This window comes from Setaria italica, chromosome IX (assembly GCF_000263155.2).
Source record: "Setaria italica strain Yugu1 chromosome IX, Setaria_italica_v2.0, whole genome shotgun sequence".
NCBI classification, from domain to species: Eukaryota; Viridiplantae; Streptophyta; class Magnoliopsida; order Poales; family Poaceae; genus Setaria; species Setaria italica.
The window spans coordinates 36,013,095-36,031,352 of record NC_028458.1 but is presented as its reverse complement, the minus strand read 5'-3'; the positions used below and the strand labels follow the sequence as shown (position 1 = coordinate 36,031,352).

General features: G+C 43.7%; 3 protein-coding genes across 4 annotated transcripts; 2 read left to right on the top strand and 1 right to left on the bottom strand.

Moving 5' to 3' along the window:
- Positions 1 to 6,220: 6,220 nt before the first annotated feature.
- Positions 6,221 to 10,153, top strand: LOC101778784 (uncharacterized sugar kinase slr0537). The gene is made up of 5 exons (XM_004983514.3): positions 6,221 to 6,643; positions 7,042 to 7,307; positions 7,422 to 7,539; positions 8,889 to 9,097; positions 9,468 to 10,153. Exons 1-5 carry the CDS (start codon positions 6,320 to 6,322, stop codon positions 9,895 to 9,897), a joined length of 1,347 nt encoding a protein of 448 aa, XP_004983571.1. The 5' UTR covers positions 6,221 to 6,319; the 3' UTR covers positions 9,898 to 10,153.
- A 1,017-nt stretch (positions 10,154 to 11,170) lies between these two features.
- Positions 11,171 to 13,372, top strand: LOC101778383 (uncharacterized protein At2g38710). Its single transcript, XM_004983513.3, has 5 exons — positions 11,171 to 11,447; positions 12,027 to 12,146; positions 12,305 to 12,419; positions 12,550 to 12,643; positions 12,883 to 13,372. The coding sequence occupies exons 1-5, from the start codon at positions 11,344 to 11,346 to the stop codon at positions 13,101 to 13,103; spliced, it is 654 nt and encodes a 217-aa protein (XP_004983570.1). The 5' UTR covers positions 11,171 to 11,343; the 3' UTR covers positions 13,104 to 13,372.
- A 92-nt stretch (positions 13,373 to 13,464) lies between these two features.
- On the bottom strand, positions 13,465 to 17,883 carry LOC101760306. 2 transcript variants are annotated; one of them, XM_022823581.1, is made up of 5 exons: positions 17,387 to 17,883; positions 17,136 to 17,222; positions 14,699 to 15,800; positions 13,646 to 13,732; positions 13,465 to 13,553 (listed from the first exon to the last, which is right to left on the bottom strand). In XM_022823581.1, exons 1-3 carry the CDS (start codon positions 17,804 to 17,806, stop codon positions 15,660 to 15,662), a joined length of 648 nt encoding a protein of 215 aa, XP_022679316.1. In that variant the 5' UTR covers positions 17,807 to 17,883; the 3' UTR covers positions 13,465 to 13,553; positions 13,646 to 13,732; positions 14,699 to 15,659. The 2 variants fall into 2 exon arrangements, with proteins under 2 accessions (XP_022679316.1, XP_022679315.1); XM_022823580.1 differs by lacking the exons at positions 13,465 to 13,553; positions 13,646 to 13,732 and adding an exon at positions 13,762 to 14,445.
- Positions 17,884 to 18,258: the final 375 nt, after the last annotated feature.

Here is an 18,258-nt window from a genome sequence, read left to right as displayed (position 1 = left end):
GAGGTCGGGTCGAGAGGTGGGGAGAGAGAAGGGATGGATGTCTCGTCTCCTCGTCCAGTCCTTGCAGAGAGGAGAGGAAAGCAAGGAGGGGCAGTTTCGACCATGCACAGTGACCGCAGGCGCAGGGGAGCTTCTGTCTGTGCGGGCCCTGCCTGCGGGACGCCGTTTCCTTAACATGTGAGGTCACGGCACATTTACATCACACGATGCGAAAGTCAAGGCACCATATCGAACACGGCTTGTGATATGACACTAGTTGGATTTTCTATATTTTTTTATTTTATAAACCTTTTATATTTTAAATAATTTGATTCAACCTCCAACGGAATATGTTATATCCATAAATAAACTAACTATTTTGGTCATAGCCGTTTCGAGGGTGACAAATTACTACTATCACTCCACCCACATTTCTTGCCATGGCAACCAAGAGTGGTGTGACAGACATTGTGAAATGGAATGTGCAATGATATATTTTTACATGTTTTCACACCCCTTTACGATGGCGTGATCAAAGTAGTGAGTTCCTGAAAATAGTGCGATAAGCTAATATTAAATATTATAATAAATAAAAAGGCACAAAATTACATGATTTTTGCATCGGTTGTCAGAAATTTGCTGTGTCATATTTCTGTGGGAAAAGTAGAGGTTATACCCCAAAAAAAAAAGGATGAGGAGGTTCTAGCAATTACTCGGAAAATAAAATTCCAATCTTGAGCAATTAGTTATGTGATATGACCCTAATAATAACCATATTCAAGTGAATTTTCAGCTATGAATGAATATATTGATGAGCTCAAAGGGGAGCTTGGGAATCTGTATATGATTTGGAATCCGCTAGATTATTAGGAGCTTGGGAATCTGTATATGATTTGGAATCCACTAGATTATTAGGTCCTTTATTCTTTTCATATTAATATATCAATAGGTTTCTTCTAGATTAGGATCGTGCCTGTGCGTTGCTACGGGCAAAACAAATTCTTTCCATAAGATTAATTTTCATTGTATAAATTTTTTGTAACAACATATCATATACTTTGTTGCTACGGGCAGAACAAATAAATAATTTTAATATGTTATACCATCGCACTGAAGTTGACCAATATCAACGCCCGTGCGTAAACATGATTAAACATACAGTATATGTTCACCAATTAAGAAAACCAAATTTGTTTAGTGCTCAGCTTACCAACGATCATTCCAGTGGCAGGTTGTAATGAGGAAACAATTGAACACTGCAAATGCCCCATAAATAATTAGTAGGAGACACCAGGGCATAACAATTACCGATTGCAAGAAATCCACACAACACACCATGTGTAAACACCTTATGACAAGTTAAATGACATAGCTTCAACCATAACACCATGGCAAAGGAACAATGCTTGATGCAAATAAACTTAATAAGAGATTACTGGTCGCAGCTTCTTGTCTTGCAAAACAGTATAATTTTATATTGTACATAAATACAAAGATTTAAATTCATGACAAGACACTGTACACGAAGGCAACAACCTGCCACAATTCACATACGTTGAGCACCAATCGTATAAGGGCCTGTTTGGCTCCACCCTATTAAAGTTTAACACCCGTCACATCGGATGTTTGGATGCTAATTAGAAGTATTAAATATAGACTAATTACAAAACTAATTGTACAGTTGGAGTGTAATTGGCGAGACGAATCTATTAAGCCTAATTAGTCCATGATTTGACAATGTGGTGCTACAGTAACCATTTGCTAATTGTGGATTAATTAGGCTTAATAGATTCGTCTCGCGAATTAGCACAGGGTTCTGCAATTAATTTTATAATTAGCTCATGTTTAATTCTTCTAATTAGCATCCGAACATCCGATGTGACACTGTTAAAGTTTAGCACCTCGTATCCAAACACCCCCTAAGTTGAGCACCGTAAGTACAAATCAAAGGCAACCTTGAGGCAACAGGCACCCTTCGATGATCTTTCCTAGCAGACAGAGGTACCCATCGTCACTTCTCTAGCTGCTTTGGTACACACCCCAACGCCACCTATTCTGTTGTAGCAACATGAAAATAAAAAATTAAGTACTGTAAGGTAGCAAGAATTAACTATAAATTCAAAGAGATAAAGTGATTCGCTTTTGGCAAAAAATTCAAAGTAGAATCAACTGAATTGGTTCACTACATAGTCATCATAAAGTGTTCATCACAGAAAAGCTCAAACCTAAATATCTTTTATGTTTTTGGAAACAAAGATGCAGGCCCTGCATAATATACTCTACAAGCCTCCTCTTCCCTAAGATATGTGCATGCATGCCAACATAAACATACGTGTGAGCCCATGATCAAACTTAAAAGCTCACGGTTCATGCTGTCCTACCACTATTCTAGATAGCTTGGCATAATGTCAATGTTCATAATACATGGCGTACTATTGATCATTTTGTAAGACACAACTTGAAAAAATAGTATGACCCAAATAGCGCAGAAGGACACAATAATTGCTAAATAACAGACTGAACACCATGAACAGAGCAACAGTGAACCTTTTTTCCACGACAAAAAAAAATCACTGACTAAAGGTGCAAGGCTCCAATGCACATACCCAATCAGCAAACATGCTATCCTTTCTATTTGTCTTAAACATGGCTAATTGGAATTTGTCCTGCAGATAAGATGGGTGATAAGATGGGTGACAGAATTGCTACCATAGGTGTTAGAATTGCCATGTACTGCCACTTCACGCTCAAAGAAATTAGCAGAACTTACAAACCTTACTAATCAATAATCCATCATCAACCGCAGCGCTGCTAATCTTCTTGAACAGCTGGTACAAAGCCTCTATTTCATTTACATTGAACTGCAAAATACATGATATTTGCTGCTGAATAAAGGCAATAAATATGAAACAACCATCTGACAGAGTAAGTGAGTAAAAGAGAACATACAAACTATTGCCGAGATAGGAACGATTTTCTGAAATAAATGTCATACATTTCGTATCCAAAATTTGGTCGAGTTAATACCATTGAAGACCTATATAAATAAAAAAATGCTATGTTTTAAAGTTTACACAACAAATCAAATTACCCTCATATGCCCCATACAAAGCTGATGCAGGTGTCTGATAGTTAGACTTTTGTTCAAATGAGCATCTATACGGACCACTTGGTGCTTTGAAGCTTGCAGTGCTAGAATTAGCTACATTAACAAGAGTATATAGCATCAAGACTTTTATAGAAATTTTAAATATAGAAAATAAAAAAATTGTGCCACAAACCATTTTTTGATGCTTAGCATCATTTGATCGACCAAGAGCCTTTTCCTCTTCAGCAAGCTAAAACTCATAATACTTGTAGTCTGGACAGTGTTTGTCAAATAGAAATCTGCAAATAACCCAAGATTTATATCAATAATTTATTAAGGTCATATTCTAATTTAAAATTAAATGAAACTATCCGTTATGTGAAGCCAACCAAGGAGATGGGAAACAATGTCAATTATCAATGGTTGCAGACCACAAGTATAGTCCACTAATGGTTGTAGATCACAAGTATCCCCTGTCAAATAAAAAAGCGTTAGACATACAACATTGGATGGAAAAGGTTAGTATATATAAGCCTCTGCTTCCTTCAAGGCTTCAAGCATAATGAGAACTAATCACCAAAGATACAAATGTTGAATGGGAAGCCACCTACATTTACACGCATTTCAGAGCCCAAATCAGCTCTGGGACCGAGCCTCATATGTATGTGTCCCCTGTTATTTAATGTGAGCAGCTCTCACCTTGGCTGAGATTTCTTCTTGATTTTCCTGCAAAGCACATGCTGACGTGAGATTACTTCTTGATTTTCCTGCCGATTAGTAGATGGGTTGCCCATCTCTGGAAAACAATTTGCTGGCGGAATGGATTTTAGGGAATCAAGATGATTGCCTGAATGGTGCTGGCTCCCTGGTGTCTTGAGAACAAGAACAGAAAAATAACCTGCTATTTGAGTGCCCATAAGTTGCATATGTTAACTGAAGCAGAAGTATTGATAATATTCACATGTCACTACCTAAAACTCCTAGAATTAGACTGCAAGAATCATATGACTCAGTCTGCAACATCATCTCATATTACATTCTATCTAGGTCTGGTATGATCTAATTACCATTGGAATCACTAAAAAAACAAAACAAGTGACCAACCATTTGTCAAGCAATTTCACAATACTGATAATGAAGAAGAACAGGAGAATAAATGATGGACTATGTTGCCAATCAAGCAAATCAACTAATCATTATCCTTCTCTATGCATTCGAACCACCAGATCCGCCTTAATAAGGATGCATAAAAATGGATTGTCATGGAGATGTGCAAATGGGCGGAAGAGGTTACCATTTTCGTAGGGGCGAGCTTGGTGGCGGTGCGGCCGGCACAAAAGTAGCCAGAGGCGTCCGTCTACCAGCGCGCCGGTGTGGAGGGGAGACGGGGGGCGGGGGCGGGGGCGGGGGGCGTCGTGGAGAGAAGGCCAGGAAGGGGGGTGCTGGCGCAGATGGGCAACCGGGCAGGGGATGCGCCGGCATTGGGCGTCTGGAGGAGGCACGGTTGGGCGGTGGACGGAGGAGGAGCGGTTCGGGAGTATCAATTGGGTGCCCGGAGGTGGCTCGGTTGGGCAGTGCACGGAGGCGGCGCAGATGGAGTCCTGGGGCGCCTCCACCGCGGATCCGGCGTGGCAGCGCACGGAGGTGGCGCGAATGGAGTCCCCGGGCGGAGGAGAGCGAGGAGGAGGGCGGGCGGCGACACAAGATGAGCGAGGAGAGGAGGAGGGTGAGCGGTGGCGGTGCAGGGCGCGCGAGGAGGAGGGCGGGCGGCGGCGCAGGGCGCGCGAGGAGAGGAGGAGGGCGAGTGGCAGCGGCGGCGCAGGGCGTGCGAGAAGAGGAGGTGGAGGGACGGATCGGAGGGGAAGTTGCGGGATCGGACGGAAGGAGACGCTCGGAGCGAGGGTCACGGAGCGGAGCGGAAGGAGACGTACGAAAAAAAAATCCCCTTTTCACTTTTTTTAAGTAGAGATATATATTATTTTTCAAACTTTTGATGAAGCCATATCGGGACAACTTAGTTGTAGCTTTGTTCCTTTTATTATTTTATAGGCATACTAAAAAGGTTGGATGGAGTTCAAGTCAGCGTTCAACGAAACTTATGTACAATCTAGCAATAGAGAAATATTTGCAATTATTAAGATAAGGTTCTACCGCAGTACCGCTCTAGGAATAGCATAAGAGAGAAGTCCAGCACAAAAAGTACAATGGGACAGAACGTTCAAAATGCATGTTAAAGATAAGAAAATTGCATCATATATTGTAAACTTAGCGTGCGTGATAGATTTATCAACATGAAACCAACGAAGACAAATAGAGGGTACGGTTGTGGTTGTGCAGATGCTTATCCTTGTGAAGAATCAGAGGGAGCCCGAGATGCACACCGAGCTTTGGAGATAGAAGAAAATTGAGCTTGGGCTGGAAGTAGAAGAAAGTTACCTTGCTAAAACTGTAGAGGTTGTTCGGTTCCAGACCGTTACCTGCCAAGCTGTAGCCTATAGGTGTGGCGGCACCACAGCCGTGGCGCCGAAAAACAACACCACACTTTGTGGCGAGATCCCTGCAGCAAAACACGATAAATCTTGTAGTACGCCAAAATTAACTAACGAAACAACCACCAGCCTGCAGATAACTGTAGCGTGACTGGTTGTAGCGGAGAACTAAACATGCCCAGTGCTCATATAACATCTTATTCATGTGTACGTAGATTTGTTTTTTTAGAGAGAAGAGAACACTCAAAATCTTCTTGTCATATTTAGCCAATATGCGCAGATGAAAAGGAGCCCTGATAAATCGAGGATGGAGAGCCGCTTGAGCGGTAGAATGCATTTCTCTCTCTCCTTTTTCGCTTTCTGGGAGAGAAAGAGGCTGCTGAACTAACAGATGATGGCTCCTAAAAAAACAAATGATGGCCCATCATTCGATATGGGCGTCGGCCCATCGAAAGGACAATTTCTAGCCCATCGACAATGAAGCCCAGAGAGAGAGGGAAGCCCTAAAAAATCACAGTGACGCCTTAGCCCCCCGTGGCAGAGACTGTAGAGTGAGCCCCACATTACCTTATTTTCTATTCATCCGTTATTTTTCTCTCTGCTGGCTTTTTGGTGATGGGCAGCGAGGCAGCGAGGCGGCAGCCTGGTCGGCCGCGCCTCCCATCCAGACTCTTCCCACCTTCACCCCAATCCGTTTCCACCTCAAATACGGCAGGCCACGTCGCCACGGCACGGCACGGCACGGCGCGGCGCCCCACCCCCGATGGCGCTCGCCTCCGCCACCATTGCCGCCGCCGCCACGGCCTCCTCCCCCTCCCGCCTCATCCGCCGCTTCCCTTCCTCCCCACCTCCTCCCTCGCTACTCCCCCTCGCCGCGCGCCCAGGGGCCCGGAGCTCCCCGCGCGCCTGCAGCTACCACCGGTTCGTGGTGCGTTGGAAGGGCCGGGCGCGAGCGCTCCTCGGGGGATTCTCGGACGCCGGCGTCAGCGAGAGCGACGACGATGACGAGGACGAGGACGCCGTCGAGCCCGCCGCGGCGGCCGCCGCGCCCGAGAGATGGGACGTGCTCGGCCTCGGCCAGGCCATGGTGCGAGCATCTTCTTCTATCCCCTTCTTTCTGTGCGTTCTCTAACTGTTTCTTGTTATTCGTGCGATTACGGAATTAGCAGCTGTTGTTGACGTCAAATAGCAAGAAGGAAGTAGCTGCACCCAAAACAAACTTGGGTGCTTACACAGTAGAAATATAGAATATTATATGCTTTAAATGAACTGTCGTCGCTGTTTGGTAAGTTGTGACTGGTATGCTTGATGATAATAAGGACTCAGTGTGCAACAATCAAACATCAGCGGTTCTTCATCTGTATTTTATCTGCCAAAAATTCTAGATAAAACTTCAAAACTGTAGCTCAACATTCTGCCAGTACCCAATATGGATGTGTTATTGAGATCAATGCTGATTGGTGACTGGTTCGTGGGGGCAAACAGGTTGATTTCTCAGGGACGGTGGATGATGAGTTCCTCGAGAGATTGGGCATAGAGAAGGGCACGAGGAAGGTCGTAAACCATGAGGAGAGGGGACGGGTCTTGCGCGCCATGGATGGGTGCAGCTACAAGGCTGCAGCCGGAGGTTCCCTGTCCAACTCACTTGTGGCGCTGGCAAGGCTTGGAAGTAGCCGGTCTGCTGGCTACCCTGAGCTTAAAATTGCAATGGCTGGCAGTGTGGGCAGTGACCCACTAGGTAGTTTCTACAGGTAATTCGCTAATTTGGCACTATTTCTGTCGCAGCTGATCCTGATGTCCTATTTCTGCACAAAGCGTTAAAAGCATTGGCTGACATCATGCTTTTTGTTCAATCACTCTATTAGGGCGAAATTGCGTCGTGCTAATGTGCATTTCTTGTCTAAGCCGGTCAAAGATGGGACTACTGGAACTGTCATTGTCCTAACAACACCGGATGCTCAGCGAACTATGCTTGCATATCAGGTCAGTTCCTTTGCGGACAGCTCTGTATTTCTGAGCTTGGTAGATATTACTCCAATTTAAATTTATTTGCTTATGCTGCGCTTCTCATCCCTCCTACTTTTGTTAGATACCTCAGGGTAGCAAGTTGTGTTTGGTAATTAAGCAGTTCAGTTTCTGTCCGCTATGAGTCCATCATATCTAAATCATATCTTACTATTACTAATTGGAGACTCCTTTTGAAGCCTTCAGGTGAAGCCACCTAGGATCCTAGGTGGACACTTTAGAAAAAGAGAGAAATCCTAGAAATTCTCATAAAAAAGCAAAACATTTGGCCATTAATCAGTAGACTCAAATCATCATAGCTATTGGATATATTACATTTTCTAAAAATTACCCACCTATGCCATTATGAAAATAGCCTAAAGTAACCCCCGAAATCTATATCTAAATTACCCACCTCTGCCATTATATAAATTATATAAAATAAACTGAAGTAACCCCCTAATCTTCGTCAAAATTATCCACTTATGCCATTATAAACAATATTTAAAATAACCCCCTATATTTGCAATCAAATTGCCCACAGCTAAATACTTAAAAATAACTTAAAGTAACCTCCTAAATTTGCATCTATATTACCCACATATGCTATTATTAATAAAAATCATAAAGAAATGTTACCCACATCTATCTTAATCTAATTATCTTCCTGTGCATCATAAAGAAATGTTCAAAATTAAACTAATATATGTTCTAAATTACCTATTTATGTTATTGTTAATATAGAAATACTAAGTTAAGGTATATACGTATCATGAGTGTCAACATGTATGCGAGGAAGTGATGAAAAATATTGATTTTTATGCTAAACACAATGCATAAAGGTGCGATACAAAATAAAAAAAAAGTGTGAATGTGGATTGAAAAGTGTATAGAGTAATTACTAATTAAAAATCAATCACAACTGGATATAGATAAGTACACATCTATATGAGTATTATTTTGAAGTATTGAAAAAAATGAGAGAGTAGTAGGTAAATAATTTTGATTATTAGTTAGGAGTTTAATTTCTAAATAATTTTCAAATACAATAGCTTTTAAAAATATTAGCCTGTGCGGAGCACGGGTTGATGGACTAGTGCATATTAATGTGCAATGCATCAAGTGAATTTTCCAGTATATTTTTTTTGTCATTGTACTGTTTGTAGTGTGAATATGGAAGCAAGGGCTAACATGAGATTTTAATGATACATCCTTTTGTCAACCTGTATTTTGGTCAAGAATAATTCATTTGACAATCATCTAGATATGCTGTTGCACCTGCAACTAATATATGCTCTAACAACACCGTGCGCTTTCTGTCTTTGCAGGGTACATCGTCAACTCTGAGTTATGATTCAGACTTGGCCAATTTAGTGTCCAAATCAAATGTACTAATTGTGGAAGGTTATCTATTTGAGCTTCCTCACACAATTGAAGCTATCAAGCAAGCGTGTGAAGATGCTCACAAGAATGGTGCACTCATTGCTGTTACAGCATCAGATGTATCTTGCATCAAGAGATGCTACAATGATTTTTGGTGAGGCTAGCCTCCTTTCAAAGAATTTCCTGTCAGTTTCACATTTGCGACCATCTGGGCCCAGTTACACAATTCTCAAATCTCCATGAGCAATCTTTTACTTGCTTCCATTGATAGTGCATGTCCACTCTAAAAAGATGACTGCTACGCATCTAAAATCGCTTTCATGGCCTACACAAAGCCCACCTTATTCTGCATCTGGTCATATCACTGAAAGTAGCAATAGAATATTAGGGCATAATTGTTCATCGCATAGTACCATTAAATTCATTTTTGTTTATGGTCCCAAAACTATTTTCTTTTTACTGTAATGCATCTATACTGTGGCCTCATTTATAATACTAATGATCATGAACCAAACCATTTTCAGGGACATTGTAGGAAACTATGCTGACATTCTGTTCGCCAATGCCAACGAAGCAAGGGCATTCTGCGAGCTACCTTCAACAGACAGCCCCATGTCAGCCACAAGATACTTAAGCCACTCTGTTCCGTTAGTATCCGTGACCGATGGCGTGCATGGCTCCTACATTGGGGTGAAAGGTGAAGCAATATACATCCCTCCGCCACCCTGCTTGCCTGTGGACACCTGTGGCGCCGGCGATGCATACGCTTCTGGGATTCTGTATGGCATCCTCCGGGGTGCTTCAGACCTGAAAGGCATCGGCCTGCTGGCCTCACGGGTAGCTGCTGTTGTTGTCGGGCAGCAAGGCACGCGCCTGCGGGTCCAGGACGCCGACAGATTGGCTGAATCGTTTGCGCATCACCTGGATAGCTTGGAGTTCTGTTCAGATGTTTGAATTGACGAGTTGCAAACATCTGATTGTTTCTGGTTTAGTCCGAACCCTAGACATCTATGTGTACATACAAATCCCTGCCCTTTTCAGTAGGTCTAGTACATTTGTTCAGGGCAGGCAGCCGAGCTGGATAAAGCCTGGCAGCCCATTTGATATTCCTTACCACCCTCATTGCCCATAATTGGAATTGAACAGATTTCATTGGACATGGAAATTACAGTGGTATAGAGTTCATAAAAATGCGCTCGGATGAATGCTATGCTGGCCTTTAGGTGAAGTGAGCAACATTCTGCGATCCACTGAAAACCGCAGCCAGAGTGAGACTATGAAGCTGAAGCTGCAGTGATGCGATCCGGCGTTGCTGGATCGGATTCGACCTGGTTGGGTCAGACATCGCTATCGCCCGCGAAAGGTTGCTATATATAATATCTTTGGCCCTGGTTGGTTCACCTAAAGCAGCAAATCTCTCCCTATGCTGTTCAACTGATGCTCTTACTTTGTTTCTATCAATTTTTTAATGGATAAAAGAATTCAGTGGAGATGCTGCTTGCAGCATACGCAGTCCTTGACACTGAAGAGTGAGAATGGAGGGACTAAAAGAATCAAGAGATCAATGAATCTACGCAACATGTCGTGATCGAAAGCCTTCCATTTTCGACGGAAAAGAAAAGTTGGGGAACGGTTGATATTCGGTGTCCGATCTCAAAGTTTTCCACTGAATCCAAGTAACAATCTTTGAGGAATCATCAAGAAATTGTACTGCTAGAAACGTTGACGTGTCGGAGTCATGTGCGTTTGGTGACGAATCGGAGTAGTCAAAAACTGAAGAAACGTGTCAGTTCTCATCTAGTACCAATGAACTCGGACGATTAACGTCGTGATTGGTTCAAAGGCCTGTTCGCTTCAGCTTATTCAGTCGGCTTATCAACCATCGAACAGTATTTTTCTCTCATAATAAATCAGCCATTTCAACTTTTCAACCGACTTATAAGTCCAGCCGAACAGGTCCTAAATCAACAGCTAATGAGGGGTTTGTGCTATGATGATGCACCTGAAAGTTTGAGGATCATAAAATGGTTCAGTACTTCTACGCTACTTTGCCTAAATTCTATCGCTGCTGAAAGCGAGTTGGAGACGAACACGAGCAAAAAAAAAATGAAAATAAAACACGAGCAAAATCCATTCCAGCAATGCAAACGAACAACAAGTAATGCAGACGTAAATACCCACACCCCCAGGGGCAAAATCGTCCATAGAAAAGGGAAACCCCGCAAAGGCAAACGCCCAGAAGCGAGAGAAGAAACAGACGCATTCGCTCGCTTCCCCCTCCCAACTTCCTCTTCCTCACCACCGCCCGATTCCCGCGGCGGTCGCCGCCCCCGCCGTGCCCCCCACCCTCGCGGGAGACGACGTAGCCCGCCGCGGCAGGCTCCCCCGGCGATCGGCAGGATGGTGGTGGCCACGGAGGAAATGGCGGTCTACTGCTTCGACACCCTCGTCTCCCACTTCACCGGCGACCAGCCGCCGGCCCCCGCCTTCGAGGACGGCAACCAGTAAGCCTCCTCCCTCCGCGATGGAGCGTGGGCGCGTGGTCCGCGCTGCCCCCGTCACAATCAGGGTTTTTTACGGTGGTTCTGATGTTGGGTTTCGGTCAATTGTGGTAGATTTGGGCAAAAGGCGGCGCCTTGGTAGATTTGGTTCGGCTCGGCTCTTCGCTTGGCGATTGCATCATCTGATCATATCGCGTGCCGCTAGTTTCTGCTGCATGGAAGAGGGGAAGCAAAGTAGCACACTACGCTCGTCGCCTCTGGACTTTCGTAGAGAGTGCAGGTTTCCTGCCTCTTGTGATTGTCTGTCCGAGAGTAGGGGAGGACAAGGAATCTCACTGCTGCACAGCTGATATTATAATTTAAGTGGGAGAAGCAATTTAATCATAAGGCTTTTCGTGTTCGACTATAACCCTCTAATGTTTCGTTAGTCTAGGATTCAGAATGTTAATGAGTTCCTTTTTAACCATGTAGTGCTTATCAAGGTTGACCGACAGTTATATTGTAGTCTCAGATATACGGAGTAGATATTGTTATTCTAGCATACGATGGCTTAACTTGTTTGGTCAATTTTTGTAACTTCAGCCCATTGTTTGTGACCTGGAAGAAGGCTACCAATGGTTCAGAACCACGCCTCCGAGGATGCATAGGAACCTTGGAGCCCCGTCAGATTGTCAGTGGCTTTAAGGACTACGCACTAACTAGGTAACTATTGTTTCAGCAATAAAATCCTGTCTGATTTTCTTACCGAGTTGTATTATCAGTCCTCAAAACATTTAGTGGACTTGTGCTAGTAAGTAGCAATTATGCATTTTGTATTGAATAATGTTTAGGCATATAGTAAGCTTGGTATCCTCTCGCAGTGCCCTGAGGGACCGGCGCTTCCCCCCAATCCAATCAAAGGAACTGCCAACCTTGGAGTGCACAGTGTCTATACTGACTGATTATGAAACTGCAGAGGGCTACCTCGATTGGGAGGTCAACTTCCACGTTCTCAGATGTTCCTTTCCTTTCTGCATGTTCTGATCGTGAAATGTTCTCACTCACCATTAGGTATTATTGTTTCACCAACGTTTACATCAAAGTCAATTTCTTGTTGTGAATGCAGGTTGGAAAGCATGGTTTAATTATTGAATTTACAGATCCAGACTATAACATAAGACGCAGTGCAACCTATTTACCTGAGGTTGCTAGCCATGAAGGTGAATGCTCCATCATCTAATGCATGCATTTTCACTTTACGTAGAATATTTTAGTTTCTAAAACTGCTACAAGGGATGGCCAGAAGTTGAAATCAGATATGAATTTCACCATCTTTCATATCCATATGGCTGAAATACAGTCTAATGAGCAATAAAGATTAAATAAAAAGTCAATTGACCAGTACATTTCCCATCTATCTAAAACAACCTGTAACTTAAGGTTTGATTATCTCTGGCAGGATGGGGACACGTAGAGACTATTGACACGCTGATGAAGAAGGCGGGTTACCATGGTACCATCACTGAGTCCTTGAGGAAGAAGATCCGTGTCACCCGCTACCAGAGCACCCTGTACACCATGCACTATGGTGAATATGTTGCATACGTCAAGAAGAATAGAGGTGCAGCCCCAGCAATTAACGGGGTGACTGTAGTTAATGGCTTCAAGCCAGGCCATTGATTTATCCGTATTGCAAAAGCTGAAAAGAACTGTTTATAATTTATCTAGGAGCAATTTGGGGGTGAGAATTTCTTAGAAGAGTTCCCACCCCTCACAGCTCATTGGTCTAGCATCATCAAATTCCAAGGAAAGGGGGGCACCATACCAACAAGTCCCCAGAATAATGTCTTCCTGTGATGGATGGTGCTTATGTATCTCGGAATACTCTATGTGCTACAACAAGTGCAAATTATGTGGTGAAATTGATCGATTTGAGATGATCGTTCCTATTAATCTGTAGTTTGCCTCAATTCATATTTTTTTTCTTTATCTGATCTTGCATCAATGTCAAAGAGGACTAACAAAACATAGTAGCAGCTTACATTGCCTGTGTGTAGCATGGCAATGTCCTCCTATTCCTTTCCACTTGAAGCAACTGGAAGCAGGCACATCGCACAAAGAACAGTAGCACTGCATTGAGCAGAGCAGTTGGTGTACATCTGATGTTATAGACACGTGCCAAGAGATTTAGGAAAATATAATGGGATGACTGATCTGATTACCTTGCCGCAAAGGCTCTCATGAGGAGTCTTGTCGAAGGGGAAATTACCACACAAGTGCCTTGGATGAGGATAGTCTCTCAGTGCCACCTAGTTAATTCGCCATCACCAAGTAGATGTTAAGATTTAATTATGCCGTGTATTTGCAATCAAATCATAGAAGATGAAACAATAACAAATTATAATCTCTTGCTTCGGTATTAATTCGAAGAAGATCAGACAGTTTAACACGTCGGTTTTTCACACTGGGAACAAAGGTTAATACTGACTGAATACATAGTGCTGAGTTGGTAGAATCATGCAAGGGATCAAACGCTCACGGACGGAACCTATCTGACTATAACGACGTCCTCGTCATCTTCCTCGTCAAATATCCTTATCTTAGGGGTCATCTCAAGGCAGTAGTCATATGAACCTTCTTCATCAGCTTCGACGCCATTGTCGCCAACAGGTTCGCACTTTACCACCGCCTTGTCAGGAATGACTTCAGCGCCGATGTTGTCGAGCTTCACCACCAGTTTGCCAGGAATGATTTTGACAGTGTGGCTGCTGAGGTCATCTTTGTCTCCACGGAAAAATTGGCCGACGTTGTGGTCGACACCGTGGAGTTTGGCAGAAGGCTTGTCAAGCGCAAACCTGTCCACATCAATCTCGACCTTAAGGAGACTCGTTCCAACTTCATCTATCTTGTATGGGTTGTCGATGCAATCACCAGCAGCATCATGTTTATGGTTGGCCTCACGGCCACAGCCATACAACGCTTTTGCAACGCCCTCCGGTTGATCCACTTCCACCTTAACGATCTACAGGTCATGAAAGGAAAGATGTGGCAGTTTATGATTTGATCACAGATGACTTTACAGTCTTTTAGAGTGCGAAATTTTCTTTAGATATCGGTTTTAAAATTTCCCGAGCGCCACCAATTGATAAAGCAATGCTTACTCCAAAGGGATTGCCTACGACTTATAAGCAATAGACGCAATCGTTGTACAATTTTTAGCCTACAGGGAGATTAATGGAGAAGAAAATGAGAAAGGGATTAGAAAAGGGGCTAACCTTCCCTTTTGCAGCGACAAGAATCACATCATCAGTTTCCTTCAGATTAAGCTTCTTGGCGAACTCCGCAGGGTCTATCTCGACGCAGTCGTCCTCATCACGGCTAACATCAGGCTCTTCTCCGACATCTACTATCTTCACCATATTTTCCTGGCAGACCTTTTCCCGTGTCCACTTTGATGGGAAAACAACCACATATCATGCCCGTTTATATAGCAGAGGGCAGCGAAACTGATTTATCTCTGCAATAAAAACAGGTTGCAGAATTCCAAGTGGCATACCAGGCAACGAGGAGTCTCGCGTGGGAAACAAAGGGACGCAAAGGTACTCATAAATGCAAGCCACTCAAAAAACAACTATGGGCACTGCAAAGTCTCGACGAATTTGCAGGTCCCAAGGGGTTGGAGTAGACGAACTGAAATTCGTGACCGTTCATTTAGCCCTTCAAAATTTATCCCATAAAGAAGTGTCCATAAAACTTTCTGACAATCCAACAAATACCCTCATAATACTTGCTGTCCCAGTTAACGAATCGATCATTTAGTTAGACTTGCTAAATAAGGAAGGTTAATAGATTCAACAAGCGTGCATGCATAATTAATTATACTCAATAATCCATCCGATTAAGAAGAGTTATTAGGGGTACTTTAGACTTCTAGCATTGGTACTATCTTATCTAAATTTTTTTAAATAAACAGTCTTTGTGGGACAAAGAGAGCAGGAGATACATAGATGCTGGAATTTAATGTAACACAACACTGATGACACTCCGAAGATGTTCTTCTTATATAGGAGTATCATTCAGTTTGTGATAGGCGGCACACAGATGCACCAAGCATTGGGACAGATCTATTGCCGGTACTAACCCTCTGTACAAGTTGCTGCAAAATAACCCTCCTATCAGAACAAGCTGACAAGCGCTTGCAAAATACTGATTGCCAGACCTAGAGTTAGGATTGACTTAACTAGGCTTAACTTGCGCCCTTTTCTTGATCAATCTCATAGTCTTCCACTTCTTGTCTTTATCTGAAGCATGACAGTGCCCTCCGTGACCCTTCCAGGACACACATGGGGCAGCAATGTCGCACACGTAGCAGAAACACTGCAAAAGATGAGCACGATATCAGCCAAGTCTGATATATGCGATGGCAGTAATGCAACTCTAACATTGTGGGATTTCCGGTAGCAATCAAAATCCCGATTGCCATTTTAAGTTCTGGAAGCAGGCAAGGTTACCTTATTGCTATTTGAGTCCTAAAAAACAGGGCAAAGTTACCTTGCCACAATAACACATCAAGTACTAAACAAGGCAGTAGTCCATTTCAGTTCTCATCCAGATAAATGACCAAAATAAACAAGACCACACTGAGCTAAGGCCTAAAGCAACATGGTAATCTAGCCAATCGACCATGCCATTCGAAGAATCAGTTTTAGAATACTGTTATTGGCATGGCAACCAACAGGTATGCGTTACACATGCAGATTGGGAAACAAATTAACTGATCACCATACAGCGAATAACTACTTAATGATACAATATTCGCACAAATATTCAATTTTCTTGCTTGAACTTAAATAAAGCAACATTAAATAAAGCAACATTAATTAATTCATATAGAAAGAACTGCGTTGAAATGCCTTAACAATAGCTCACAAGACCCATCTAATTTGTGGCAAGCAAAGATTTGCAAATGGCTTCATTTTCATCCCTTGAACTTAAATGAACAATGCAAGCATGAACACAGTATGCCTATGCTGTCAGCAACTACTGCTAAGTTTGAGTGTAATGTGGCAAAGATCATGAGATCCTTAATGATCTCATGACATTTCACTTTATCTCCTTGTAAGAAGCACAACAATGCTTGCCAGGACCCTTTCAAAAGCACACATAGGACTATGATGTAGCATGTAAAGCAGGAATTCTGCCACACAAGATAAACACTACTTCGTGGCATTCTGATAAGTGATAAGCCTTAGTGGTAATGCAACTGTAAATGTGGAGCATTCAGTAACAAGCAACAACTTATTTATCATCTAGGACTTGGGAACTAAGCAAAGCCACTGGTTTACATGGTGTAGTAATTTATCATAATAACACGCAAATTCATCCCTATTGGAATCCAAATAGCTAAATAAAGTGAACAAGGCTGCAATGAGCCAATGAGATAAGGAAACATGATAAATGGGTGCCGTTTGGCGTGAAGAGCAAGCTCTTGCAGCCAACTTATATTGGCATGAAAATCATAAATGTATGTTATACTTTGCAACTTTAGCAACTAATTTGCATGTTACAGTATACCAAGCAGTTATTCGTTGTATGATATTTACAAAAAGCTTCATTTTCATCCCCAGACTTAAAATGGACAATATGTGCAATAAGCCTAGCCTGTCTGTAAAATATCATGAGCAAGGAGTGGAAGTCTTGGCGCGACAGTACCTTGTCACAGTGACGCTCATGAGGCGTAGTGCCAAACGGGTTCTTGGCGCAAGCAGACCTCGGATGCGGGTAATCTCTGCACGCCACCTGCAATACCACATCAGAGACCACACATTTCAGAGGGAGGCTCGGCTTTTCAACACCCCATCAGAATGATCGCACATTTCAGATCGACGCCTTGGCCGCTCAACCGCTCCACCGCACAAACAAGAAACAGAGCCCGTGTTCTGGGAGTCCGGTCGCGCGCGTACCTTGCCCCGCTCGGCGACGACCGCGATTTCGTCATTGGCGGTGGCGGGCGAGGAGGCCACCTCGCTGGTGGCCGAGAACGGATCTCTGGCGAGGATCTGGCAGTCCTCGTCGCGGAGCATCTTCTGCCGCGGGGTCCACATTTCGATCTCGTCGTCGAGATCGAGCTGCGGCGCGGGCCTCTTCCGCGCCTTCTTCTTGGAACCGCTGCTCCCCTTGGAGCCTACCCCCACGGAGGGGTCGGGGGACGACGGGATTTCGATCACAATTGGCGGCGCCGCCGCCGCCGCCGCGGGGCTCTTCGCGGCCGTATCCGTCGCGCCCGCGGACGCCGAGCTCTTGGCTTTCGCGGCCTTCGCCGTCGCTGCCGGGGCCTTGGCCGCGGGCACGGGGGCGGGCGTCGACCTCCTGACCTTCGCCATGGGGAGGGAGGGCGCGGGCCGAAACCCTAGACGGCGGGGGGCGGCTGCGATCGGGTTGGGGAACGTTGGGTTCGGCGGGCGAGCGATCGGGCCTGTTTGGCAACCAAGTGTTAAAATTTAACACCTGTCACATCGGATGTTTGGATGCTAATTAGGAGTATTAAATATAGGCTAATTACAAAACTAATTGCACAGATGAAGTGTAATTCACGAGACGAATCTATTAAGCCTAATTAGTCCATGATTTGACAATGTGGTGCTACAGTAACCAATTGCTAATGATGGATTAATTAGGCTTAATAGATTCGTCTCGCGGATTAGCACAGGGTTCTGCAATTAGTTTTATAATTAGCTCATATTTAGTTCTCCTAATTAGCATCCGAACATCCGATGTGACACTGTTAAAGTTTAACACCTCGTATCCAAACACCCCCGAAGAGGGGAGGGTTTTT